This window comes from Myotis daubentonii, chromosome X (assembly GCF_963259705.1).
Source record: "Myotis daubentonii chromosome X, mMyoDau2.1, whole genome shotgun sequence".
NCBI lineage: Eukaryota > Metazoa > Chordata > Mammalia > Chiroptera > Vespertilionidae > Myotis > Myotis daubentonii.
In genome coordinates, this window is record NC_081861.1 from 52,098,602 (window position 1) to 52,125,732 (window position 27,131).

A 27,131-nucleotide genomic window follows, 5' to 3' on the forward strand; every position below is an offset into this window, starting at 1 on the left:
GCACATGTTCCTCCTGGAGCAGCAGGGTGTCCATCATCTCCCATGGGCCCAGCTCACACTTCACCCCTCTCTGTTTCAGCACACTGCCGCTGGCGCCGAGGGTGGAGGCCAGTCCCTGGTCTCACCTGGCTCCTGCTTAGAGGATTTTCGAGCCACTCCTTTCATTGAGTGCAGTGGTGCCCGGGGTACCTGCCACTACTTTGCCAACAAGTACAGTTTCTGGCTGACAACAGTGGAGGAGAAGCAGCAGTTTGGGGAGGAACCTGTACCAGAAACATTGAAAGCTGGGCAGCTCCACACACGAGTCAGCCGCTGCCAGGTGTGTATGAAAAGCCTGTAGGGTGGCTCCTGCCATTCTGCCCCTTGCTGTCCCTTCCTCCACAGAACAGTCACCTCACAAACCCAAACCATCTGAAGAAGAAAGGCCTAAGCCCATTTTCCTATCTGAAAAGTTGTACATTGGAGTCTCATTTGGGCTGGACTACTGGATACTGGTCACCCCAACCTTCAGGCCTAATGGGTGAGCCCACCCTGCTGAGATCTGCTGTCCCATTTCAACCTGGCACTACTATTTGATTTGGATATTTGTGTGACCTCAGAAAGACCTGCTGGGCTTCCAGCTTCTTAGAAAGCTGCTAGCTTTCCTCACCATTTTGATCACAAAGTGGTTCTATAATAACTGATAAGTCATTTCTTTATGTCCAGAGGTCACCACACATTCTTTGGCTTAAACCAGAACCAAGTGTTTCCACATGAAAAAAAATATATACCTGGCTAAGTATTCATGGATGACTCAGGCCTGCATAGAGCAAGCCTTCACCCTTCAAGAAAACCCACTGTGTCTAGGCAGGCAGCAGAGATGGAATGAGGTGCCAGCCAGTAGTCTAGGATGAGCTTTGACTCCTTCGAGAGTAAGCACGACTGGACCCCATATTGCTTAGGGAGGTTTGAAGGCCAGAAGCCAAGAAGGGCTCATCAACTTCATATGGTCCTAGACAAATCACATCCTTCTTGCCAACTCCCTCTCTAGGTAGAGACCTACCAGTATTACTTGGCCGGGTCCAGAGTAGAGTGGAGGATGCACCAAATGTGGCCAGGCCCGTTAAGAGAACCACAGCCCTTTCTCCCAGGCCATGGGTAGAAGGGTGGGTGGGTAAGGCGGTGTGAATTTTACTTTTGACTCCAGGAGCAAAAAGGTAAATCCCTTGTCCCAATTTCTCAGAAGTCCCGGTTTCAAATGCTATCCAGATGTGTGTAATGTGGCAAACTGAAGCTGCAGTTTATTGATTCCTTTGCATTTTGAGACTGTAAGAGACTTTCCATTAAAATGCCCTTCCAATTACTCTTTTACAGGTAGCCTGTTAAGCTATTTTCATATTTTTAAAACCTCATAAAAATCTAACACACTCCTCTCTTTAGCAGTTAGCAGACCTAAAGCAAGCCTGAGTCAACTATAAAGTGTATTGTGTTATGTTTGGGGGATTTGTTTTAACCATTTTATCAGTTTCCCAGAACACTGAGATATGTTGACATGAGGCAATTCCTTCCAGATGATTCTGTTTCCTTAAATATTATGTAAACTGTGCCAACTTAAATAAAACATAATCGGTATAATCTGAATTATTGTTATCTTCACCTCCTCTCTGAGTAAAAAACATGGTTGTCAGCTCTGTACATCGCAAATAAAAGGAATTTAGCATGAACAATGACTCTTGATGTTCTTTGATGAAAATTTTTCTAAATCCATCTCACTACAATTAATGAGTCTCCCTTGGAGCCATGGGGGCTCCTGTTACTACAAATTGAGTTTTATAACAAAACATTGAGACAGGAAAAAAATACAATTAAAGTCAAAGAACAGAAAGAGTCCTCTAACAGGCAATAAACCCAAAACCTGTTTCAAATAAGCCTATAACTGCTTTTAGTCCCATGCTAGAGTTCAAGAAAGGAGTTCACATACTTCTGGCACCTCAGGATCATTTTCAAATAAATCAATAGTAGAGAAATGCTAAAGTTGTTAAAATCAAATCTAAGATATATATGCATATGTTTGTATAGTATAAAATATATCCATTGGAAAGATAAAAATTAATAACAACAGGAGCATCAGGGAACGGAACTAATACTTGGGAAGAAGAGACATTTCACTGAATACCATTTTGAATATTTTGAATTTTGAACCACTGGAATATATTACCTACTGGGGAAAGAAAAAGAGGAAAATTTGGAATCTAAGGAAACAAGTGTTATAATATTTCTAAATATACAAGAAACACACCTTGGCTTGATGCTAGCTTTCAAACCCCAGTTGCTGGCCTTCCTCATAACTTGGTTGAGATGCAAGTGAAATGCATACAGGTTAAGAGGGCAAGAAGAAACGGGGAAGACACCGCTGGGACTTGAGGTGCAACCACAAAGGAGAGTTGGTGGCAAAGACAATAGGAAAATGTGCTTTAAAATTTAGTATGTTGCTAGTCCTTAAAAGGTTTGGAATTGTATATGATACACAGATTAAAGGTGACCACATGAATAATTCTTTCTAATAAGGCTGTCAAACAAAATGGAGTCTAATTCAAACACGATTTTTAATTTCCCAAACAAAAATCAACATTTTAAGTCAGTGATTGGCAAACTACAGACTGTAGGTTAAATTTGCCATCCACCTATTTTTCTAAATATCGTTTTATTGGTTTACAGCCAGGCTCAGATTGTCTATGGCTACTTTTGTACTTCCAACAGCACAGTTACTAGTAAATAGCTGAGACAGAGGCGATATGGCCTACAAAGCCTGGAACATTTACTATCTGGCCTTTACAGAAAAAGTTTGCTGACCCTTGACCTAAGTGATCATGATTTCATTTAAGGACAGGGTGATATCTGACAAAAGTATCAGTAAAGAAGGGAACAGTGACCCATTAACTAGTAATGTTCCCCCAAAGAGTCAGGAGATCAATAAGTCCACATCTGACATAATTTCTTAGACAAACTTTTTGATATTAATTATAATTAATTAAAATACATATTCAAATAATTTAACAAGAGCTTTTTCTCCCTGGTGTAATCACTTTATTATTAGAGCAAAAGAACAGACTGCTTCTTAGTATTTAGCCCAAAAGAGGTCACACCTAAAGGGTGCGGAAGCACGGGTAACCATTTCTCATCTGCTGGTGCTTGAAGCAAGGTGGGAGTTACTGTCTATCTTCCAGAAGTCCACCTTCTCATTTCAGTAGTGGCAGAGTCACTATGGCCAAGTAAGACAAGCTGAGAAGCAAAGAATGGCTCCTAATCTTTCTGCTCCTAGATCCCATGATTGTTTTAGTTCTTTCTGGGAGAGGATTGTTAAACGTTTTTTCTGAGAAGCGGTGATTGGCTCAGTCATGATTGATTGCTATCAAGTTTGTATGCTGTTGGCATAACAGGCACTTGCTGACTACAAAAGTTTTATGTAATGAGTTCATGTTCTTCTGGTGCCAGATGGAAGACAAATCTTAAGGTTGAGTTCCTACTATTTTATACACTCAGAATCTCAAAATCTTCCTCCAAGTCAAACTCCTCTAGTTGTTCAGTAGAGTCAATGAATTCTGTGAGAATACAAAAATGAGAAAGAAGAAAAGCTTGATGCTTAAGTTAAAACAGTCAATACATTACTCAGTAGAGAAGACTATGCATTTTTAAATTGTTTTTCTAAAGAAAAGCTTTTGTGGAGGAGACTTACAGATAGGACCACTGCCAACTATTAGAAATTCTCTCTAAAGAATCAAAATAACCAGACTTATTGCATAGTCTTATTCACATGATGAGGAGGTTCTGTAAGAACTTGGAGGCACCTTTTGACTCACCCATGGTCTCTGATTTATTATTCTGAACCAGACTATGAAAAAAAAAAAGTCTAGTCATTTTGATTTTATATGGAACTTTTGCACTAAGCTCATTTTCTGCTATTATCATTCTTTGACATCAGTATCAGTTCATCAGAGGATTTAAATAATCAGAAGCACTATTCCTTGATTGGTCCAGATGATTGCTTTTATCTCATAAACCAATTGCTACACGTGGGTCTGCTGGCTGAAGGGCCCCTGAACAACCACTTACCTGCCCCAGTGGTTGTTACCTCTGGTTTGGCTGGAGGTACAAAGGGAGGCCAGTGCGATGGATGTTTCTGAACTAATTCAAACATCCTTAAGTTTTCCTTTAGAATTTCCTGAGGAGACATAGAAGCAGTTATAAACACTGCAGTCACTATATTTCTGTCCAATTGGCAGCCTATGACCCCAAGCCCCAAGAGAGTAGCCTGATTGTTGAAAGGTGAAAGCAAAGAACTAGCAAATATTCCCATCCTCTATTTGACCCATCTAAAGACCCAGCCCTCTTCAATTCTAAAACTGTTGGCCAGGAGGGAAGGCCAATGGAGGGAGTATCTGATAGAAGGCCAGTACTCACTGCCCAAACTCCATCATGAGGTTCAGGTCATATGCCAGTTGCATGGACTCAACTCAATTTAGGGGCGAGATGTTCCTGAAGTGTTGGCTCCAAAGAAATGTTGGTTAATCAAATAAAATCTGCCCCAAGAGAAATACTGGTACATATTGGCATGGTTTCCATTTAGTCCAACACTTACAGTATATGTCCTAATTTAAATGGCACAGTCTTATCAGAAAATTTTTCTTCTAATTTTAAATGTGATATAAATATAGTTTTGCTGCATCCTGAAATATAAGTATTCCTTTTAGACAATAAGTATCCATTATGTTTCAACTAACTATTAACTGGGGTTTTAGATTCAGCTAGGGACATTTGTATTAATTGTTTACTTGTGAAGAAAAATCTTCCCTCCTTACACCTACAAGAGGCTCTGGGCTCCAATCTCTTTGTTTTGCAAATAGGAGAACATTGTGTCTCCTGCTATCCCATCCAGGGCCCTTTAAACTACTCCCTATGACAGTGATGGTGAACCTTTTGAGCTCAGCGTGTCAGCATTTTGAAAAACCCTAACTTAACTCTGGTGCCATGTCACATATAGAAATTTTTTGATATTTGCAACCATAGTAAAACAAAGACTTATATTTTTGATATTTATTTTATATATTTAAATGCCATTTAAGAGAGAAAAATCAACCAAAAAAATGAGTTCGCGTGTCACCTCTGACACGCGTGTCATAGGTTTGCCATCACTGCCCTATGATCTCCCTTCATTTTTTTCAATAAGCGTTTATCAATGTCTTTCACATATTTGGCATGTGTTAGAAGCTCAGAATGAGGGAGACACATACAAAGATTGGTGATCCAGCAAAACAATAGCTATTCTTTTACACAAAATATAAAAAAAATAATAACTTGCTTTAGTATTTACACAGATTTCTCCAAATTGTATTTCCTTTAAGTAGCAGCATGCCTATATTTTATATAAATAAGACAGTGAATAGAAAGGCAAGTCCCCTAAACAATAATAATACAGTACATTAAACTGTAAATGGAATACAGTACATTAACCTAAATAAATAGCAAAGTAAATCAGTTTCTTCAATCATCTCAGTGTTCTGAACAGATTAAAAAAACTTAGGCTGAGCTATATGAAATTGGCATTTTTAGGTTAAATGGTAGAATATTAGTTAAATATTTCATGACTTGTAGGCTTAATGAGATAAAACTTTAAGAAGCTAAAAATATCATTTACTTGACTTACTAAGCATATTTCTAACAAAAAATTTTCTTTGGTTCCCCAAAGTTATATGCAATTTACCACATCTTAGTTTCTTTCTCTTGCAGTAGAGTCATATCAGGCTAGGTTTATGTTACTATGAAAAAGTCTTGAAAATGTATCACGTTGAATAACTTTTGTTTTTAAGATTAAGAAAAACATATATCTTTACCTTTTGAACAAGGCTACACCAGTTATCAAAGTCTTTTTCTTCTTTGCAGAAAAATCCCTTGGGGGAAAGCAAAAGAACATAACTTAGAACTGGTCAGGGGCACCAAGGAAGGCCCTCCCTGTACTACAAGATGGAGCCACTATGTGGGATGTGGTCCACTCTCCTTGGATGTGATTTCCCAACAATTAGGAGGAACATTGGGAAATGTTCTAGACATTGCCTCCTAGACATTGCCTCAGTTGGACACAAGCATTTGCTCATTCATTCTTCCTTCCCCCTCATTCTCTCTCTCCCATCCCTCTTTCTGTTTCTCTCTCTCCTTCGGTCTCTCCATCTCCCTCTCCCTCTGTTTCTCCTATATCTATGCTTCTCTCTCTTATTCTGACCCTTTCATTTTCTCCTTGTCCCTTTTCCTCCATATCCCTCTCCCCTCATACTGTGAGATATACTCTCCCCTCATATTGTGAGATATAGTAACTTAAAGCCCAATCTCCAGTGTGGGGTTAATTCCATTACATTTAGTGTAAAAATATACACATCTATAAAGAAGAGTCAATTAAACTAGTAGGCAAAATCCAAATAGTACTTTTAGCTAGAGGCAATATTTAATACGGTGGTTTTACTTTAAGGAAATTATTAGAATAAAAAGAACCAACAGCCTTGTTCTCCATCCTCAGAGCTATCATCTAGTAGTAAAAGAATGGTCTAAGGAAAAAGGATTCTTTGGATACTGGTGCCTTGAATTAGAAGAAAGGATGCAGACAGGCCTCAGAACCACTGGCTACTTCACAGCAGCTGCACCTTCAATGTGTGTAGACAGCAGCCATACTACTTGGGGGCAGGAGGGGCTGAAACTTCCTGGATTGTGTGCCCAGAGAATTGGCACTGCCTACCCAGTGGATCTTGCCACCTTCTCCCTCCCTACTGATACCCTACATTATTCCCTTGGCCTGTGTGGCAATAATTAGAGGGTGAGAAGGAAAAGTGTGAAAGATGATAACGCTAATAATAACTAACATTTATAGAATACTCACAATGTACAGCATACCTCCCCTACAAAGGACTCAGAAAGGTAAAGGGACTCCCCCTAAGTCCATTACTAGTAAGTGGCAGGGCCTGAATTTCAACTTGAGCAATTTGGTTTCAGGGTCCACTCATTCCCCACTATTCTACACTACCTCTCATGGGGGTGGTAAATTAATATAATCTGGCCACCCTACCTATATACTTGGAAAATACCCAGGGAACAAATCTGTAATAGGGCGGCAGTGTATCTCACAGCCCACCCAACCTTCAGACACCCACCAATGCCACGGAAGGATCCAAGTTCAGAATATTCATTCGTTGTGGCGACTGCAGACAATGGAAAGTCTGATCATCAACGGTTCCATCCTCTTCACTGTCAACAAAGGTCTGGGTTGTGTGAGGGTCCAGGAAAATGAGCTCATCACCTGTTGGAATGAGGCATGTTTAACCTTCAAAAAACCACCTGCCCTGGCTCCACTGTTGTCCTTGGGAGGAGGCGCTCTGGTTTCCCTAACCCCTCCCTTGGTGACAATGAAAATGAGATGATAGAAAGCCCAAGTTAAGGTGAGCATACCTAAGGAAGCCACCCACACTCAAATCTAAACATTCAATGAGAAGACTTGCCCTAGCATTCACATCTCCTCAAAGTCCAACTCCAAAAATGGAAAGCAGCAGGTTTGGAAAAAGGTGGGGATGAGAGATTACAGATGACATGGCAAGCTCTGTGAGCAGCAGTAGCAAAGAGGTGGTAGGTAGTATCACCAGGCCATGAGTTCAGATGTCAATGGGGGTTTCCTGCCTCTTTCAACATTGGAAAGCATCTAGTTCCAGAACATTGGTTCTCAGAGCTACTGTCAGAGAGCACATCAGGTAAGGAGAAAGGCCTTAGCCTCCAAAAGAAATGGGAATGCTGGCTTTGCTATGGATGAGATACCAGGAAGCTGACTTCTGGTATTGATTAGCTAGCAAGTTAGTCCTTGTTAGCAAGTTAGTAATCCCTGTTGGAAAGCACTGCCTTGGTCACATTAACTTCTTTACAGATATACCTTGCTCGGAAAACTCACTTTGAGATTATCAATGTTTACAAATAAAAGAAAAACCATGCTTCATTAAATTGAAAAAGTCTAGCCCAATAATTACCTGGGAGGGTTTAGGATAGTAAAATCTCTACTTTTCAAAGGGCTGAGAGTTTCCCTAATGCTCACCAGTGGCATACTGAGTAGGCAAAAGTGTCTAAGGGAACACCCTAACCTCATTATCTAGGCCTGAGGACTATCTAGGCTTCTGTGTTTTAGACTGAGTTAGACAACCAAAGAAATACCTACCTGTAGCAGGAGGATGGGCTGGGAAGGGATGCCCTAAAGACCTTTCCTGGAATGGCATCCAGGAGTGTATTGGGCACATATAAGTGCTTCTGTTGGAAAAGAATATGTTTATGATGTCTGATGAAAGCTCAACTTGTCTCTATCACAGACCTAGGACAAGCTTATTAAATCATTGTCTTAATTTTTCTGTTTTTAAACTGGTGTCATTGGACCTGTTCCAGTTACCTCATAGGGTATTATAAGAACAAGAAGAATTCACCTCTGTAAAATGCCTAAAACACAATACAAATACAAGTAAGTCATAGAAGTATCTTTCTTAGATCCATTATTCTCTACAAATAAATGTTGGAGAGTATATGAAACTCAATGCTTCCATATGATTTATTTTATGAAAGTCAAGGTACTTGTTCCCCCAGACCACAGGTGGGTGACATCAGTTATATCAAAAAGGCTTCAAGTTACAATGAAGAGCAATAACCAGGATGTTTAGAGGGAAGCCTAAGAGGAGAAGGAAGTTGTGCACAAGAAAATACGAATCTAAAGCAGGGTTATAATTAAGCATCGTTCTTCCAGAATGTTTCTAATTAAGGTGCTGGGAATAATAGCAGCATCCTATCTGCCTGTGTACCCTGTTTCCAAGAGTGCTTAAAAGAGATATAGTAGCCCTAGCTGGTTTGACTCAGTGGATAGAGTGTCGGCCTGTGGATTGAAGGGTCTTGGGTTTAATTCCAGTCAAGGGCACATGCCCGGGTTGCAGGCTCAATCCCCAGTTGGGGGGTGTGCAGGAAGCAGCTGATCAATGATTCTCTCTCATCATTGATGTCTCTATCTCTCTCTCCATCTCCTTTCCTCTCTGAAATTAAAAAAAAAATTAAAGACTATTTTTAAGAGAGAGAGAGAGAGAGAGAGAGAGAGAGAGAGAGAGAGAGAGAGAGAGGGAGAGAGAGAGAGAAAATCTAGCCCTAGCCAGTTTTGCTCAGTGGAAAGAGCAATGGCCTGCAGACCCAAGGGTCTCGGGTTCCATTCCAGTCCAGGGCACATATCTCAGCTGCAGGCTCCTCCCCGGCCATGGCCCTAATTAGGGCACTGCAAGAGGCAACCAATCAATGTGTTTTTCTCACATGGATATTTTCTCTTTCACTCTCTCTAAAAATCAATGGAAAAATTTCCTCAGGTGAGGATTAAAAAATAAAGAAAAGAAAATCTAAAAAGTCCTAGAAACGATGTGGGAACTAAACTAAAGTCTCTCACAAGGCCTGAACAGAAGAGGCAGGCTATTCAACCAACTGCAAACACAGGGTTCACACTATAGATCTCCAGGTGGCAACCCCTACTAAAGCACAGGAGACAAATATCTCCCCTCTACGCAGGACAAATCTGACAGTCAGAGTCTCACCTTGGCCAGAGTTTCTCACAGCAAGAGCTTCTCCCAGCTTCCCTCCAGGAAGAGAGCATCAGGGAAGCAATGTGGTATGGTAGACAAGGATGACCAAACTGGGATCAAATCCCAGCTTCACTACTTTCTAGTTGGGTGTTCTTAAGAACACATCCCCTCTATTAGTTTCTTCAGGTATAAATGGAAATAAAAATCTTTATCTTACAGGGGTGTTATGCTAACTATAACTATGTTGTCACAAGATGGCTGCCCCCACATCATCACAAGATGGCCACCACAAGATGGCTGGCAGGGGAGGGCAGTTGTGGGTGACCAGGCCAGCAGGGGAGGGCAGTTGGGGGCAACCAGGCCTGCAGGGGAGGGCAGTTGGAGGTGATCAGGCTGGCAGGGGAGCAGTTAGGCGTCAATCAGGCTGGCAGGCAGAGTGGTTAGGGGCAATCAGGCAGGCAAGTGGTTAGGAGCCAGCAGTCCCGGAATGTGAGAGGACTGTCCGACTGCTGGTTTAGGCCCAATCCCGCAGGGCCTAAACCAGCAGTCGGACATCCCCCGAAGGGGTCCCAGATTGGAGAGGGTGCAGGCTGGGCTGAGGGACACCTCCCCAGTGCATGAATTTAGTGCACAGGGCCTCTGGTCTATATATAATTATCTACCTATTTTTATACATCTATATATAACTATCTATATCTACGTCTATGTCTATGTCTATATCTATATCTATATCTATATCCATATCTATCTACTGAAATAGATAGAGATAGAGGAGAGAGAGGGAGAGAGAGAGAGAGAGAGAGAGAGAGAGAGAGAGAGAGAGAGAGAGAACACTTTGCAGAGTCTCTGGCATAAAACAGCTGTTTAGAAAATGGCAGTTCTCATCCATTCCCTCCCTTCAGACATTCTACCAATATGAACCCCCCAACCTAATACACTAGGAGGTAAGTCAGAAAAGGGAAGTTGAGGGGACTGTGGAGTGAAGGTTAAACAAAAAGATTTTTGAGAGTTAGTGGGCACTATGTAAACCTCTATCTTTGGCACTGAGGATTGTCCACACCTCTTTCATGAGTAGTCAAACTACACAAAATCACCCCAGTGGCCTCAGGAAACAGAAGAGCTTCTTGATCTTGGCAAATTCTTTCTGGAGAAGTTGGGATAAGGGAGGCCAGGAAGCCCAGGAGTGGCATACCCTATTCACTGAGATCCTTCCAAAATTATTTTCCAATCTGTGTCAACATTGTCCTCAAACACAAATAATAATAGATTTTTGCAACATTTATTTGACAGTAACCCAAAAACTTAGAAACAGAAGATATTGAAATTTATATAACTACGTTTTTGTACTTAGAAAAATATTAGCCCCCCAATTTTCCATCAAGCTGTAGTTCTTAGGCTTGGCCAATAGATGGCAGCATTAGAGAGAGCTGAGGCAACTGTATAGAAACACCAGGCTTAAAGAGAGAAAAAGGAAAGAGATGTTGAGGTCAGGCAGGGTGGAGCCACCTTTTATTGAGTATATACTACATGCCTAACTCTTTACTGAATGCTCTACTCTGATGTGACAACATGGTGAGTGAGGTGTTAGCCCCATTTTCCATTAAGAGGAACCTGAGATTGAGAGTTGTTCTCTTCTGGTGGTCACACAGCTAGCAACTGGGAGACTAGCATACACCACCAAGTATGTTTGTTTTCACTCCACATCACCTCCCAGAATCTCCAAGGAGATGGTGGAGGAGATAAGGAGTACTCCCTTACCTCCTGTCAGATGCCTCACCCTGTCCTCTGTATATCCCTCATACCATCCCCCATACCTGCTCTGGTTCTCCCTTGATAATATAAGGCTGTCCCTTGCAATCTTCTTCAAGGTCCAGTATCTGACCACTCCACTCTTGTGAGAGGTATCCTGTACCAAATTTCCCTAACAACATCATTCCCTTCCTGCTGCTCTTCAGAACTAACCAGGTGTCTAGGTCCTTGGTACTCAAAGTATAGTGTGTGTACCAGCAGCACCAGCACTACCTAGCTAGAAATTCAGAATCTCAGGGACTACCCAAGACCTACCAAACATGTATTTTAAAAAACTCTCAAGGTGATTCTTGTGCATATTAAAATTTGAGAAGCACTGGACTAGCTCACCTTGTGTGCCAAGGGCCTTAAGTGTCTCTGGTCACAGCTAGTAGATAAGGTGGTTGGGTTTCCAGAGGTGTCAAACTAGGCAGGGAATGTCAGGCTACTTGTTAGGGTCCATATTAGATTAGTTGTTTTATCAGAAAAGGGATATCTGTCTTTGCCTCTTCTAATTCCCACCGAGTCATGGCTCTGAACAATGAGCCTGCAGGTCCAGCTGCATGGAGCTGGGAAGGAAGAGGATGGCCCCTGGACTAAATGCCTGAGCCCCAGTAAGACAGAGATCAACAAGGCCAAAAGAGTGACACTCTACCACCCTGGGCCCCACAGGAAAAAGAGAGATGAGCTGAAGCAATGCTGTGACCTTGAGGTGGTCCTGTAGGAAAGCAGTGTGAAATCATCTTATAAAGAGTCAAGGAAGTGGAGACATTCAAGGGGGATCTGCTCTATGTCAGGCACACAGAAGTATTACTCTCCACAGATCAGGCCAGAGACAGAAGGAGCTGACCAGAGACCACAGCATCTCCAGGCTGGACTAGGCCCATTAATTGGAATTGCCTGGTCTCCCATGCAAACTTTCTGCCCGCCCTCCCTTAGCCCATAATGACTTACTTGTGATTCCTCTTTTCTTACCTAAGAATCCTATGAAATAATAGGCGTTATTTGGTTTTCCTCCTAATGCCCCTAAAGACTGTGGCATCTTAAAACACTCCTAGAGGGAAAGAGAATGTAAGATTCTCAATTCACTTGTGGACTGCTGCTCACGGATCTCTGTGCTCACATGGCGATGTGATGGGCAGGCAACAATGGGCTCGGAAAAAGGAGTGACTTACTTTGAATGCATCAACATAGACAGGATTGATTTGGTTGATGCCCAGGCGGAGGGGCACAATGAGCAGCAGGGATTTCCAGGCTGGGCAGCAGGCAGAGGTGGCCTTACTGTGGTTCGAAGCATTCAGAGAATCAGGGGGACGCTCACCGTCTGTATCAGTACTCAAGGGAAGGACACGGCACATTTTTTCTAGAAACAGAAGACAAGAAAGCTGGTAAATTAGGTATCCAGCCCTAACAGATATGCCAAGTCAAAACTAAGGGAGACCTCACATGACACCCCCTGCCTAGAAGGCCTTTGTCTCTGTCACCAGAACCCAGCTCGTCCCACTTCCCACAGGAAGCCCAGGCCACTCTTCCAGCCCTTACTTCTCTTCCTTCTTGCAATTGAGCACTCCCTTACCTCCTGTCAGATATCATGGGCTCATTGAGAGAATCTCATTTCTCAACTAGTCTGCAAGGGTCTTTGGGAGAGGGACCGTGTCTTTTGGTTTCTCTAACCCCACGGTGGGGAGCACAGGGCTAGACTAGGGAACAGTCTCCACAGAAGACATGTTGGTGGTTTAACTGATTATCTACACTTGGGTGTCCTGCAGGGAAAAGGTCTGGTAACGCACCAAGGAACAGAAAAACCCTCCTATTGTTTCCTTCCTTTCATAAAACTGAAAGAAAAGAGAAAAAAGGGATGCAGGGGATGATTAACCAGGGTTCTGTGATCCCCTAAGCTCCATTGCCCTGACGGGGCAGGTCAGAGCCAGTGTACACGCGCGCGCGCGCGCGTGTGTGTGTGTGTGTGTGTGTGTGTGTCCCAGTCTGAAGGGACCCAGAATCCTAAGATCCAGCCATGTCTGTATGTCTGTCTGTCTATCTGCCTCTGTCTATGCCTCTCTCTGCCTGTATATCTATCTATATATCTATCTCTCACTCCTGATTTCTGAATGGTGAGGAAGGACCTCACACCCACAACCCAGAAAGGTAAACAGACTGTGGACTCACTGATATCTTCAATGACCACTGTGTTATCCATTGAAACATAAACAGCCAAGGAATTCCATTCGTCAAATAAAGCAAGTTTTCTGAAAAGCAACATACAAGGAAGTCACAATTGTGGAAGATGAAAATATCAGCAGGAAACAATACAATCCATGCCCAGTATTCCTGAAGTCACTGAACACTAAGCCTCAGAGAGGTTGGGGTTCAGGTTAGCTCTAGCTCCTTCAAGTGAGCACTGGAACATTCCATGTTTAGGGACCCTGAGTATGCCACAAAGTCACAGTTTCTGAACCTTGAAAAGGAGGCCCTACTTTACAAAATGGAAAAGTCTACCTCACAAGATGATGTTACTCCTCTTGGGTGAAAGAGAAGAGTTACCAATGCATCTGCTCCCAATAAGTTTTGTTTTGTTTCCTTTCCTTAAATAAAAGATATTCTGATTTATTGCTTTATTCGGTAAATGGAAACTGTCATATATATCAGTTTGATTTGAGCTGAAGCATAATATATATATTCTTTGGGAGGATAGATAATACAGAGAATACAACCCAGGAAAATCCAGAGAGACAGAGAGAAAGAGAGACAGAGAGAGACAGAGAGAGAAACAGGTTGCTCATATCCATCCCCATGTGCTGTGAGAATGCTGTTTAAGAACATTTGTGCTGCAAATGGCTTTGGCTTTGGGTGCTTAGCTGAAGAAAGAGAACATGTTGAGTTGCATGACCCAAGAGATTAGGAAGAAAACCCCTTTGGAGAGCATCTGAAGTCTGAGCAAAGTACCATGATTATTTCTCCTTTATCTTCTCTTCCTGCCAGTTTGAAAGAAAACAAGTTTAACCTGGCTACTCAGATTCCTGGGTAAAGTCCAGTCTCACTCGACAAAAGAAAAAACATTCTCTCCCAAACCATGGTAGCTATCAGAAAGAGGTTAATTACTATTATACTTTTATTTTACTAGTTCTAACATATTATCTTTCTCAAAAATAATAATGAGGAGAATAGAAAATGGTGGCCGAATAGGCAGCAGTGTTGTCCACCTCCTCCTTGCAGTGGTTCTCAATCTTCCTAATGCCGTGACCCTTTAATACAGTTCCTCATGTTGTGGTGACCCCCAACCATAAAATTATTTTCGTTGCTACTTCATAACTGTAATTTTGCTACTGTTATGAATCGTAATGTAAATATCTGATATGCAGGATGTATTTTCATTGTTCGCGACCCACAGGTTGAGAACCGCTATAGGGCCAGGCTGGAAAAGGAACTAAATCAGAGAACATCCACCCTGAATTAACAAATTAGACACAGCTGAGGAGACAATTTTCAATAAGGAAGGACAGAGATGCCTAGAGAACACCACCTGCCAGCCATAATCTGTGTGGAACCACCACTGTGCCCTGGCAGTGAGTGGTGCAGTACCTACTAGCAGGCTGCCAGAGGTCCACAGGGAGAGCGCACTGCCAGAGTGAGCTCACGCACCAGGCCTCCTCACCAGCCTGCAGGGTCCCAGCATCCTAAGATCCAGCTCCAAGACTTCACAGTAAGTGCAAGCCAGGGGGATCCCTGTGCCCCACCCGTGCCCCGGACACCAAATCCATGCTGTTAGCCTGACCCAGAGGTACCCAGCACCTGCTCAATCCCAAGCCCCAGGACCTGCTGCCAGTGCAACCCAGACCAACCCAGAGCATGCCCCACTCCAGACCACAGGAGAGTGGGGACTGTGTAACCCAGAGCAACCTGTGTGACCAAGAGCAACCACTGCTGGCATTATCCCAGCCCCCTGGACAGCCCTGATGAGGTGACCCAGAGCAATGCATGCCTGCTTCACCTCAGCTTAGGAGGGGCGACCCACAGCAACCCAGTGCATGCCTCACTTAGGTCCACATGGGAGCTCTGATTGTGGGACCCAGAGCAACCCACACCCACTTTCTCCTGGCCCCTGGGACAGTCCTGAAGGGGATACCTGGAGGAACCCAGCACACGCCTCACTCCAGACTACAGAACAGTATTGCTGGGGTGACCCAGAGCAAGCTGGTGTGCCCAGCCAGGTGCCAGAGGACCATGCTGCAAGAGCGCTGCCAGAGGGACCTATGGTGCCACCCTGCCATGAGTTCCAGGGCCACACAGTGAATTGCATGTCAGAGGGCTCTGGGTCCTCACTGGGAATCACACACCAGAGAAACTGTGCACATGCTCCCACCATCCCAAGCATCTGAAGCAGACAACTGAGGGTCCAGATCTGAGGGAAAAGGGGATACAACTCAGAGCCTATACAATAAAGGTATGAGACTCAAGGCAGACCCAGCCTCTGAGCTAACGATTTCAGGACCATTGCCCTGATAGGGTCTTCAACCTCTCAAACTCCAAGCAGGGTACCCAGGGCCAGAAAGAGACAGCAAAAATGGGGAGACAAAGAAACAACCCCCCAAGGAAAGAAAAGGCTGAATCGCGAGAAAAGGAACTAAATGAAATGGAGACATGCAGTATTTCAGAAAAAGAAATTACAGTAAAGGTTATACAGTTCATAAACTGGAACAGATGAGAAAATCAACAGCTTATGTAACAATCAAGAGGAAATAAAAATGTTATAGCTAAAACAAAAAACACAATGTAAGGTTTCTACAGTAGACTAGAAGTGGAGGACTGAATTAGTGAGTTAGAAGGCAGGGCAGAAAACACACACACACACACACACACACACACACACAATCGGAACAGCAATTGGAGAAAAATATTACAAAGCCTTGAATGAGAGCATAAGGGAGCTTTGAGAAACATGTAAAGAAGTAACATCCATATAATAGGGGTGTCAGAAGTACAAGAAGAGGAGCAAGGCTTACAAAACCTATTTGAAGAAATGACAGAAAACTTCCCTGATTTGAGAAAGAAAAGAGTCACAGAGAGTCCAAAACAAGATGAACCCAAAAAGACCCACACTGAGAAATGTCGTAATTACAATGGCAAATGTTAATGACAAAGAGAGAATCTTAAAGGCTACAAGATAGAGACAGAGAGTTACCTACAAGGTATCTCTCACTATATTATCAAATGATTTCTCAACAGAAACACATCAGGCCAGAGAGAATGCAATGAAGTATACAAAGTAATGCAAAGCAAGGGACTTAATCTAAGAATACTCTATGCAGCAAGGCTATCATTCAAAATTGAAGGGGAAATCAGGAGCTTTGCAAACAAAAAAAAAGGATAAGGGGGTTTATCACTACCAAGCCAGAAATGCAATAAATGCTAAGGGGGCTGTTGTAAAAACAAGAAATAGAAAGGGAAGAAGAAACACAGACATAAAGAATAAAAATGGCTACAAACAAGTACCTATCAATAATAACCTTAAACATAAATAGAATAAATGCTCCAATCAAAAGACATTGAGTGGCTGAATGGATAAGAAAACATGACCCATATATATGCTGTCTATAAGAGACCCACCTCAGAACAAGGGATTCACACAGACTGAAAGTGAAGACATGGAAAAATATTATTCACGCAAATGGAAATGAAAAAAAAAAAGCTGGGGTAGCAATACTTATATCTGACAAAATAGACCTCTAAGTTAACAAGAGATAAGGAAGGCCAATTCACAATACTAAAGGGGTTGACTACAACAAGAGGATATAACTCTGGTAAACACATATGCACTCAATGCAGGACCACCCAAATACAAAAATAAAATAAAATAAAATTTCTGAAAGATATCAAGGGAGAGATCGGCAGCAATACAATCATAGTAGGGGATTTTAATACCCCATTGACATCACTGGATAAATCATAGGCAAAAAATCAGCATAGAAACAGCAATTGTAAATGACTCACTAGATCAGGACTTAATTGACACCTTCAGAATATTTCACCTCGAAGGTACAGAATATACATTCTTCACAAATGCACATCAGACATTTTCAAAGATAGACCACATACTGGGACACAGGCAAACTCTCTTCAAATTCAAAAAGAATGAAATCATATCAAGCATCTTCTCAGATCACAATGCATATTAGAAATCAACTACAATAAAAACAAAAAAATTTCAAACACTTGGAAGCTAAATAGCATGTTATTAAACAACTAGAGGCCTAGTGCACAAAATCCATGCACTCGGGGCGGGGTCCCTCAGCCCAGCCTGCGCCCTCTCACAATCTAGGAGATGTCAGTTGGACATCCTTAGTGCTGCTGCTGAGGTGGGAGTGGCACCTGCCACCACCACTGTGCTCACTAGCCGTGAGCCCAGCTTCTGGCTGAGCATCGCTCCACCTATAAGAGCGCACTGACCACTGGGGGACAGCTCTTGCATTGTCTGCCCCCTGGTGGTCACTGCACATCACAGCAACCGGTCATTCCGCCATTGAGTTGATTTGCATATTAGCCTTTCATTATATAGGATGATTGAGTTACCAACGTGATCAAAGAAGAAATAAAAAACATCCTGGAAACAAAGGACAAGAAAACACAACAATCTGAAATCTATGGGACACAGTGAAAGCAGTCCTGAGAGGGATGTTCATAGCATTACAGGACTACCTCAAAAAAAAAAAAAAAAAAGATAAACTGGTAATAAATTAATAAATTATCTAACTCTAAAACTTAAGGAATTAGAAAGAAAGCAACAAGAAAAGGTCAGAGTGAGCAGAAGGAAGGACACAATAAAAATCAGAGTGGAAATAAATGACATAGAGACAAAAAAAAAATACAAACGATCAATGAAACCAGGAGCTGGTTCTTTGAAAAGATAAACAAGATTGATGAACCTCTAGCCAGCTTCCTCATGAAGGAAAGAGAAAGAAACAAAATAAACAAAATCAGAAATGAAAGAGATGAAATAACAACAGACCCCACAGAAATACAAAGGATTGTAACAAATAATATGAACTCTATTCCAAAGGATTGTAAAAAAATAATATGAACTCTATTCCTGTCAGCCTAGAATAAATGGACATATTTCTACAAAAATACGACCTTGAAAAAAAAATCAGGAAGAATAAAATAATCTGAATACACTGATAACTATGGAGGAAATTGAAGCAGTAATCAAACACCTTCCAGCAAACAAAAGCCCTGGGCCAGAAGGCTTCACAGGGGGGTTCTACCAAACATTCAAAGAAGAACTAAAACCTATTCCAAAAAATTCCAGACTATTCCAAAAACTTCAAGAGGAAGGCACACTTCCAAGCTCTTTCTATGAAGCCAGCATTACCCTAATCCCAAAACCAGATGAAGACACCACGAAAAAAGAGAATTATAGGCCAATATCCCTGATGAACATAGACGCTAAAATCCTCAACAAAATCCTAGCAAATCAGATCCAGCATTACATTAGAAAGATAATACACCATGACCAGGTGGGATTTATTCCGAGGATGCAAGGATGGTACAATATCCCCAAATCAATAAATGTAATACATCACATAAAAAAATTCAGAGACAAAAATCACATAATCATACCAACTGATGCAGAAAAAGTGCTGGGGTCCAACCCCAGCAGGTCCAGGGGTCCCCAAAGGTGTGGACGGAGTCAGCGAAGAAGGAATGACACGGGGACAGCGTTCAGTTGATCAGCAGCCTAGCCAGGATCTCTAACCAAGTTCTGGTCAGGATCTCCAGCGAAGTTCTGGTTAGGATCTCCAGCCAAGTTCTGTGTCCATGTTCTCTTGCTAGGTTCTCCAGCCAGATTCTCCAGGTTCTCCAGCCAGGTTCCCTCGCTAGGTTCTCCAGCCAGGTTCTGTCCAGCTTCTCCAGCCAGGTTTAGTCACCAGGTTCTAGTCAGGTTCTCTTGCCATGTTCTATCCAGGTTCTGTAGCCAGGTTCTGTTTCTAGGTTCTTCAGCCAGGTTCTCTCGCTAGGTTCTGTCTCTAGGTTCTGTTGCCAGTTTCTGTCCAGGATCTTTTGCCATGTTCTGTCTCTAGGTTCTGTCTCTCTTGGTTCTGTCTTCTGCTGTCTTGTTACATCTGTATTTATGCCAGTTGATTCAATGCTATCAGTCTCTATTACAAAGGTTGGGGCGTTTCTTATCTCCATTCCAGGGAGTAAAGATTATGTAGCTTAAGCATGATTGTTCGTAGTTAAAGTGATTAATTACCCGCCTGGCACTTAGTTAAGAGGTTTTATTCCCTCCCTAACTTCAGGGGAAAATCCCTACCTGGGGAAACAACCTTTCTCAGAGACCTTGGTTAAAACACACAGTGCCAAGAAGGTGAGCAAACATATTAAGAACAGTATGCCATATATGCCAGGTCCCTTGAAACAGCAAGCATGGACCAGCTCCCGGCAAATTCCCCCTTTTTTATTTTTTAAAAGCAGGCATTGAAAAGAAAAACCTGAAATACTCTCTTGTATCCATTTTAAGAGTAGGATTGGCGATTTCCGCTATTACCTGAGTCCTGATCTATCACCCCAGGGAGAGCTTGCCAATCCTGCACTTTCCCGGGTTGGAAAGGCTGCAGTGGGGTTAAGGATAAGGCTCCTTGGGCCTACCTCCTCCCATGCCTTTACATTTACCTTTCCTTCCTCAGAAAAGCATGGACATATTTCTTGTATAAAACGTTCTGTCTGACCTGGAGTAACCTTAATTCCTCTGCTAGCAAGCATATGTGTTAAAAGATCAATACAGAGTCTTATTTCTTTAGACTCAGTATGGCACATCTTCTTAATCTAAAGATCAATACAGAGTCTTCTTTCTTTGGACTCAGTATGGCACATCTTCTCAATCTAAGTTCTGTACTATCCACCTTCTTACCCTACTTATCCTCTATAGGGGGGTCTGCAGTACCCTGGTGGAGTCCTATCCGTCCCGAGTGTGGGGTTCTCAATGGGGAGGGCTTACCTAGGGGAATCCTGTTCCAGGGGTTCCCAAAGGTGTGGACGGAGTCGGCGAAGACTATCCACCCTCTTCCTATGGTGGAGTCCTATCCATCCTGAGAGTGGGGCTTACCTAGGGGTCCCTGTTTGGGCGCCAGATGCTGTGGTCCAGCCCCAGCAGGTCCAGGGGTCCCCAAAGGTGTGGATGGAGTCGGCGAAGAAGGAATGACACGGGGACAGCGTTCAGTTGATCAGCAGCCTAGCCAGGATCTCTAGCCAAGTTCTGTCCAGGATCTCCAGCAAAGTTCTGTTCTGGATCTCCAGCCAAGTTCTGTGTCCATGTTCTCTTGCTAGGTTCTCCAGCCAGATTCTCCAGGTTCTCCAGCCAGGTTCCCTCGCTAGGTTCTCCAGCCAGGTTCTGTCCAGCTTCTCCAGCCAGGTTTAGTCACCAGGTTCTAGTCAGGTTCTCTTGCCATGTTCTATCCAGGTTCTGTAGCCAGGTTCTGTTTCTAGGTTCTTCAGCCAGGTTCTCTCGCTAGGTTCTGTCTCTAGGTTCTGTTGCCAGTTTCTGTCCAGGATCTTTTGCCATGTTCTGTCTCTAGGTTCTGTCTCTAGGTTCTGTCTCTCTTGGTTCTGTCTTCTGCTGTCTTGTTACATCTGTATTTATGCCAGTTGATTCAATGCTATCAGTCTCTATTACAAAGGTTAGGGCATTTCTTATCTCCATTCCAGGGAGTAAAGATTATGTAGCTTAAGCATGATTGTTCGTAGTTAAAGTGATTAATTACCCGCCTGGCACTTAGTTAAGAGGTTTTATTCCCTCCCTAACTTCAGGGGAAAATCCCTACCTGGGGAAACAACCTTTCTCAGAGACCTTGGTTAAAACACATAGTGCCAAGAAGGTGAGCAAACATATTAAGAACAGTATGCCATATATGCCAGGTCCCTTGAAACAGCAAGCATGGACCAGCTCCCGTCAAAATAGCATTTGACAAAATCCAACACCCTTTCTTAATAAAAACTCTCAGCAAAGTGGGAATAGAGGGATCATACCTCAACATAATAAAAGCCTTATATGACAAACCTACAGTCAATGTCATACCCAATGGGCAAAATCTAAAACCATTTCCCCTAAGAACAGGAACAAGATAAGGATGCCCACTTTCACCACTTCTGTTCGACACAGTACTGAAAGTGCTAGCCATAGCCATCAGACAAGAAGAAAAAATAAAAGGTATCCAAATGGGAAAAGAAGTAAAACTGTCATTATTCACAGATAACATGGTATTGTACGTAGAAAACCCTAAAGACTCCATCAAAAAACAAGTATATTTAATAAATAAATTCAGCAACATAGCAGGATACAAAATTAATACCCAGAAATTTATGGCTTTTCTATACAGCAATAATGAACTCACAGAAAGAGATACAAACAAACAAAAAATCCCACTTACCATTGCACCAAAAAAAAATTAAGATACCTAGAAATAAACTTAACTAAAGAGGTAAAATACCTGCAATCAGAAAACAAGAGGACATTGAAAAAAGAGATAGATGAAGACATAAACAAATGGAAGAATATACCATGTTCATGGACTGGTAGAATCAATGTCTAAAATGTCCATACTACCCAAAGCAATCTATAGATTTAATGCAATCCCCATTAAAATATCAACAGCATATTTAACAGACCTAGAACAAATACTTTAAAAATTCATCTGGAATAAAAAAATTACCCCAACTAGCCCCAGCAATCTTGAGAAAGAAGAACAAAGTTGGAGGGATCACAATACCAGATATCAAGCTATATTACAAAGCCACTGTTCTTAAAACTACCTGGTACTGGCACAGGAACAGGCATACAGACCATTGGAACAGAACAGAGAACCCAGAAATTGACCCAAGCCATTATGCTCAATTAATATTTGACAAAGAGGCAAGAGCATACAATAGAGTCAAGATAGTCTCTTCAATACATGGTGTTGGGATAATTGGACAGATACATGAAAAAAAATGAAACTAGACCACCAACTTACACCATACACAGAAATAAACTCAAAATGGATAAAGGACCTAAACGTAAGACGGGAAACCATAAAAATTTTAGAAGAATCCAAGGCAGCAAAATAACAGGCATATGTCATAGCAATATCTTTATCGATATATTAGTAGCTCCTAGGGCAATGGAAATTAAGGATAAAGTAAACAAATGGGACTACATCAAAATAAAAAGCTTCTGCACAGCAAAAGAAACTATCAACAAAACAACAAGAAAGCCCACTGCATGGGAGAACATATTTGCCAATGTTATATCCGATAACAGTCTAATATCCAAAATTTATAGGAAACTCATACATCCTACCAAAAAGAAGATAAACAATCCAATCAAAAAATGGGCAAAGGACTTAGACACTTTTTGAAAGTGGACATATATAAGGCCAAGAGACAGATGACAACATGCTCAGTATCACTAAGCATTCGAGAGATGCAAATCAAAACAACAATGAGATACTATCTCACACCTGTCAGAATGGCTAGCATCAACAAATCAACAAACAACAAGCGCTGGCATGGATGTAGAGAAAAAAGGAACCCTTTTGCACTGCTGGCTGGAATGCAGAATGGTGCAGCCACTGTGGAAAACAGTATGGCATTTCCTCAAAAAATTATAAATGGAGCTCCCATTTGACCCAGTAATCCTACTTCTAGGAATACATCACAAGAAACCAGAAACACCGATCAGAAAAGACAAATGCACCCCTATGTTCATAGCAGCACAATTTACAATAGATAAGATCTGGAAACAGCCTAAGTGCCCATCAGCAGATGAGTGGATTAAAAAACAGCAGTACATCTACACAATGGAATACTACACTGCTATAAAAAAGAAAGAACTCTTACTATTCGCAACAGCATGTATGGACATGAAGACCATTATGCTAAGCAAAATAAGCCAGACAGAGAAAGATAAATATCACATCTCACTCATTTGTGGAATATAATGAAAAACATAAACTGACAAACAAAAACAGATCCATGGACAGAGAAGCATCAAATAGACTGTCAAACTTCAGAGGGAAGGCAGGGGAGGGGGGTAAGAGATCAACCAAAAAACTGGAATGCATGCATACAAGCATAACCAATAGACACAGACACTAGGAGGAGGTGAGGGCATGTGCTGGGGGATGGGGGTGGCCCTGGAGTGGTCAATGGAGGGAAAAGAAAACATGTAATACTCTATTGGTATGTAATATGTTAAACAATAAAGAATTTTTTAAAAATAATAATAATGATACTATACACTGCTGTTAATGATAACAATCATGTATGTGAACCTAGTTAAATATTTCTAAAAATTTGTTTCCATTTGTTGTTGGGAACTTCAAAATCTATATATATAAAGCCTAAGCAACCAGTCGACTGAACAACCAGTCGCTATGACGCACACTGACCACCAGGGGGCAGACACTCAACACAGGAGCTGCTCCTTGTTCGTCAGTGAGCTCCCACAGTCAACCTCCCATGGTCCTTCCCCCTGGCCGGCCAACCTCCCGCAGACCCTCCCCCAGACTGGGCGAGATGGCCCTAATCAGCCCTGATCTCTGGCCAGGCCGAGGGACCCCACCCATGCACGAATTCATGCACCATGCCTATACTTGAGAATAAAGAAGCAAATTCTGAGGGATATCACTTAAAAACCAACCATTTCAAGCTGGGTTTTGGACTCAGCATAGCCATTCTAATCTTCTACACTTTCTACTCTGGGTTCCTACAGTGGTTCCCGAAATACTGCTAAAGCCTCACTCTGCAGAGTCAATGATGCTCCAAAAGGCACTACAGACTAAGGTAAGAAAGTAGTCTCAGACATACTACACTGTTAGCGAAAAGTAAAACCAAGATATAGGTTTCACTTGGGTCCCCAGGAAATCCAGACTACTCCCATCACAAGCACATTTACAATGTGTTCTAGTTCATTGAAGACTGACTAATAATTGAATCAGTACCCCATCTGTACTTTGCATGGATCAGGTACCTCCACCATGCTCCAGAGAGCCCAGAATTGAAACAGGCTACATCTAAGAAGGCCCAATGATTTCAGTCTTCTGATGCTAAATCCAAACCCAGATTCTGGCTACCATTTTCATTCATTCATCAAAAATGTATTGAGCGGTTAAGTGTGCCAGGCAGTTTTATGTGCTAGTGTTCCAGCAGTGAGGAAAACAAATACAAGCTTTGCCCTCATGGAGTTTTCATTTGGTGATATGTTGTCAGGAAGGAGAATGATAACAGGCAAGGTGACCTGCAGGTGTAGGTCCTGATGCCACTCACTTCATTCACTTCCTAAACATTGGTCCAAGCTTCTCCACCTTGCCTCTTACTATGGGAGGTGAATTTTGGAATTTAACAGAACAAGTGCAAAATTACTAAGCTGGGCATGTGAAGTCTGCTAAGAGATCACAGACAGATTCCAAGACTCCCTTGGGTTTGCTTCCTCCAAAAAGTCATGAGTTCCTTGAGGCAAGGAGTGTGTCTAGTTCATTTCTGTATACCATGCACTTAGCACAGTAAAGACACCCAGTAAATTTTGAATGAATAAATAAATGAATAAGTGGGTTTTTTATAATACTATACAGGGTGGGAGTCCATGTCTTGCCTAGGCTGGCTCAGTCTCCCCCACTTTATGAATACTTTGGCTTCAAAGTGACCCTCATGCTGATGGCACATGAGCACCAATCTGTGGGGATACCAAATGAGTCCTAAGGTACCTCTACATATACTGGTACCAATGACTATACCTCTGATATACCAAAACAGCTATGCCCAGTTACACATTTCAAAAAACTGTCTGAGAAAAATGGTACAGATTTTTGCTGGTTTAGTGGGATGGCTTACTTAGTGGAATGGCAAGAATAGTTAGGTTGATGGCACATTGAATTGGCGGAGGAGGAAGGCATAAGAGATAGTATAATAAAGTGAATGCCAGACTCTTACTTACTTTAACACCTGTGCAACTGTATTTGGTCCAAACCATTCGCCAATTGACTTTCCTTCTCCTACACCCATTTGCGCTGTTTTTATGTGGAAAAAAAATAAACATGTTAGCAAAAGGTCTTCCAGCATGCCACAAAATTCCAACTTTCTGCATAAATAAACAGGTGGACAACTTAGTGGAGCCACATACAAGGTAGAGGACAAGAAGAGCAGGCACAGGCATTGTTTTTAAACCACTGATGTGACCTTACCCATTTGATGGATAGAGTAGCAACAGTCTTTTCTATCTAAGAAGCACTGTAGGATCCGCTGGTATTCTTTGGGTTGTTCTTTTTGTTTCTCCCAGTTCCAGTCTTTTAGGGAAAAAAAGGAGTTAAGTTATTTTTATAATTTCTTATTACTTCTCTGAACTCTTATTATAACCATGAGGTTAGAAGGACTACAAAGAAGTTATATCTTAATGGCAGGAATGACCAACTTAGAACATTCCTAAATATCTTTAGTTTTTATCACAAAGACATCTGGAAACTGATTACTTTCAAAGACTTGATAGGTGTAAAGTAAAAGCATAACAAGAAGTTGACCAAGGAATTGACTTAGCCTCAGGGCTAGAAGTGGGAAAATATTATATGAAAACAGTCTCATAAAGGCCTTTCTGGTCAGCTACTCAATGACCAAGGGGTCACACAAAACCCAGCAACATATCCGTATGTCACCCAGATGCCAGTGTCTCATCACCACACAGACAGCAATGGCTTTGTCCTTATATTTTGGTAGCATTACCAAAAGAGTCTCATGAGGGTAGTACTATTCTGACACACAACATTTCACAGGGGAATATACACAATTCAGAGCTAAGGAAGCCTTAAAAAATTGCATGCTGCCAATTTTACACATTTAAAAAGTCCACACTGAGCTTTGCAAAAACAAATACCTTTTCTATCAGTATTCAAGGTTTCCGTATGACCAAAACCAAAATAATCACATCTGTAGGGATCCCATCCATGACTTAGGCACAACCCTCCAATGCTACTGACGACAACTGCAAAAACTTGCCATAATCACTGCTGTGGACAGGATGCACTGCTCCCACCCCTCCACTCTAGGAACTCTGTCTAATGGGACAGAATTCTGAGGTTTGCTTTGCTTCCAAGACATAAATTTATCTCCTGAGGTTTTAGAAAGGGTTTGAATCCACAACTTAATTTTACTTGAAGCCAAAGGCCATTATCTCCAGAGTCTTCCATTCTCTTTGCTTTGAGTATTTCTGAAACCAAAGTTTTAAACTTCATATTCAGCACAGACTTCAGAGGGTTATCTGTATCCAACTGTTTTTCATTGGCTAGCAAATTGTCCAAGTCTGAGGAAATCCTGATTAGCTGGCTGCTACTAGTAAGTACCACTAAATAGTTTCTGATGATGGTGATAAGTGAATCCACCTCAATAACTAAATAGGAAACACAACAGAACACTTCTTCACAAAATTACATCTTCTAATTCATCTTTGCTATAAGATCTATTCCCAAATCCTTCCTGCTATTTGTTTTTACATTAAAATAATTGAGACTGCTTACTGGGATTTTTTCCCCAGTTTGCTTTTCACAAAATTCACTTGCAGAAGAAACATCTTTTTAAAAATTCTTTATTGTTGAAAGTATTACATATGTCCCCTGTTCCCCCCATTGTCCTCTCTCAGCCTGCACCTGCCCCTCAGTCCTGACCTTCACCCCCCACATTGTCTATGTCCATTGGTTATGCTTATATGCATACATGCTC

The 27,131-nt window shown here is 41.9% G+C and overlaps 2 protein-coding genes across 9 annotated transcripts in view; one reads left to right on the top strand and one right to left on the bottom strand.

Annotated features, from left to right (window-relative positions):
• COL4A6 (collagen type IV alpha 6 chain) overlaps window positions 1-1,697 on the top strand; it is a 402,326-nt gene extending 400,629 nt beyond the window's left edge. For all 3 annotated transcript variants that reach the window (XM_059680110.1, XM_059680108.1, XM_059680109.1), the window contains one exon: window positions 80-1,697. In XM_059680110.1, coding sequence (XP_059536093.1) covers window positions 80-340 — 261 coding nt within the window. In that variant the 3' untranslated portion in view covers window positions 341-1,697. The remainder of the gene's footprint in view (window positions 1-79) is intronic.
• Window positions 1,698-3,043: 1,346 nt separating this feature from the next.
• ATG4A (autophagy related 4A cysteine peptidase) overlaps window positions 3,044-27,131 on the bottom strand; it is a 61,397-nt gene continuing 37,309 nt past the window's right edge. For 4 of the 6 annotated variants that reach the window (XM_059679804.1, XM_059679807.1, XM_059679802.1 and 1 more), the window contains 9 exons: window positions 25,607-25,708; window positions 25,360-25,432; window positions 13,563-13,642; window positions 12,569-12,756; window positions 12,369-12,447; window positions 7,176-7,321; window positions 5,871-5,927; window positions 4,093-4,201; window positions 3,044-3,581 (listed from right to left, as the gene is read on the bottom strand). In XM_059679804.1, coding sequence (XP_059535787.1) covers window positions 3,511-3,581; window positions 4,093-4,201; window positions 5,871-5,927; window positions 7,176-7,321; window positions 12,369-12,447; window positions 12,569-12,756; window positions 13,563-13,642; window positions 25,360-25,432; window positions 25,607-25,708 — 905 coding nt within the window. In that variant the 3' untranslated portion in view covers window positions 3,044-3,510. The remainder of the gene's footprint in view (window positions 3,582-4,092; window positions 4,202-5,870; window positions 5,928-7,175; window positions 7,322-12,368; window positions 12,448-12,568; window positions 12,757-13,562; window positions 13,643-25,359; window positions 25,433-25,606; window positions 25,709-27,131) is intronic. The other 2 variants (XM_059679805.1, XM_059679806.1) reach the window with 2 other exon arrangements.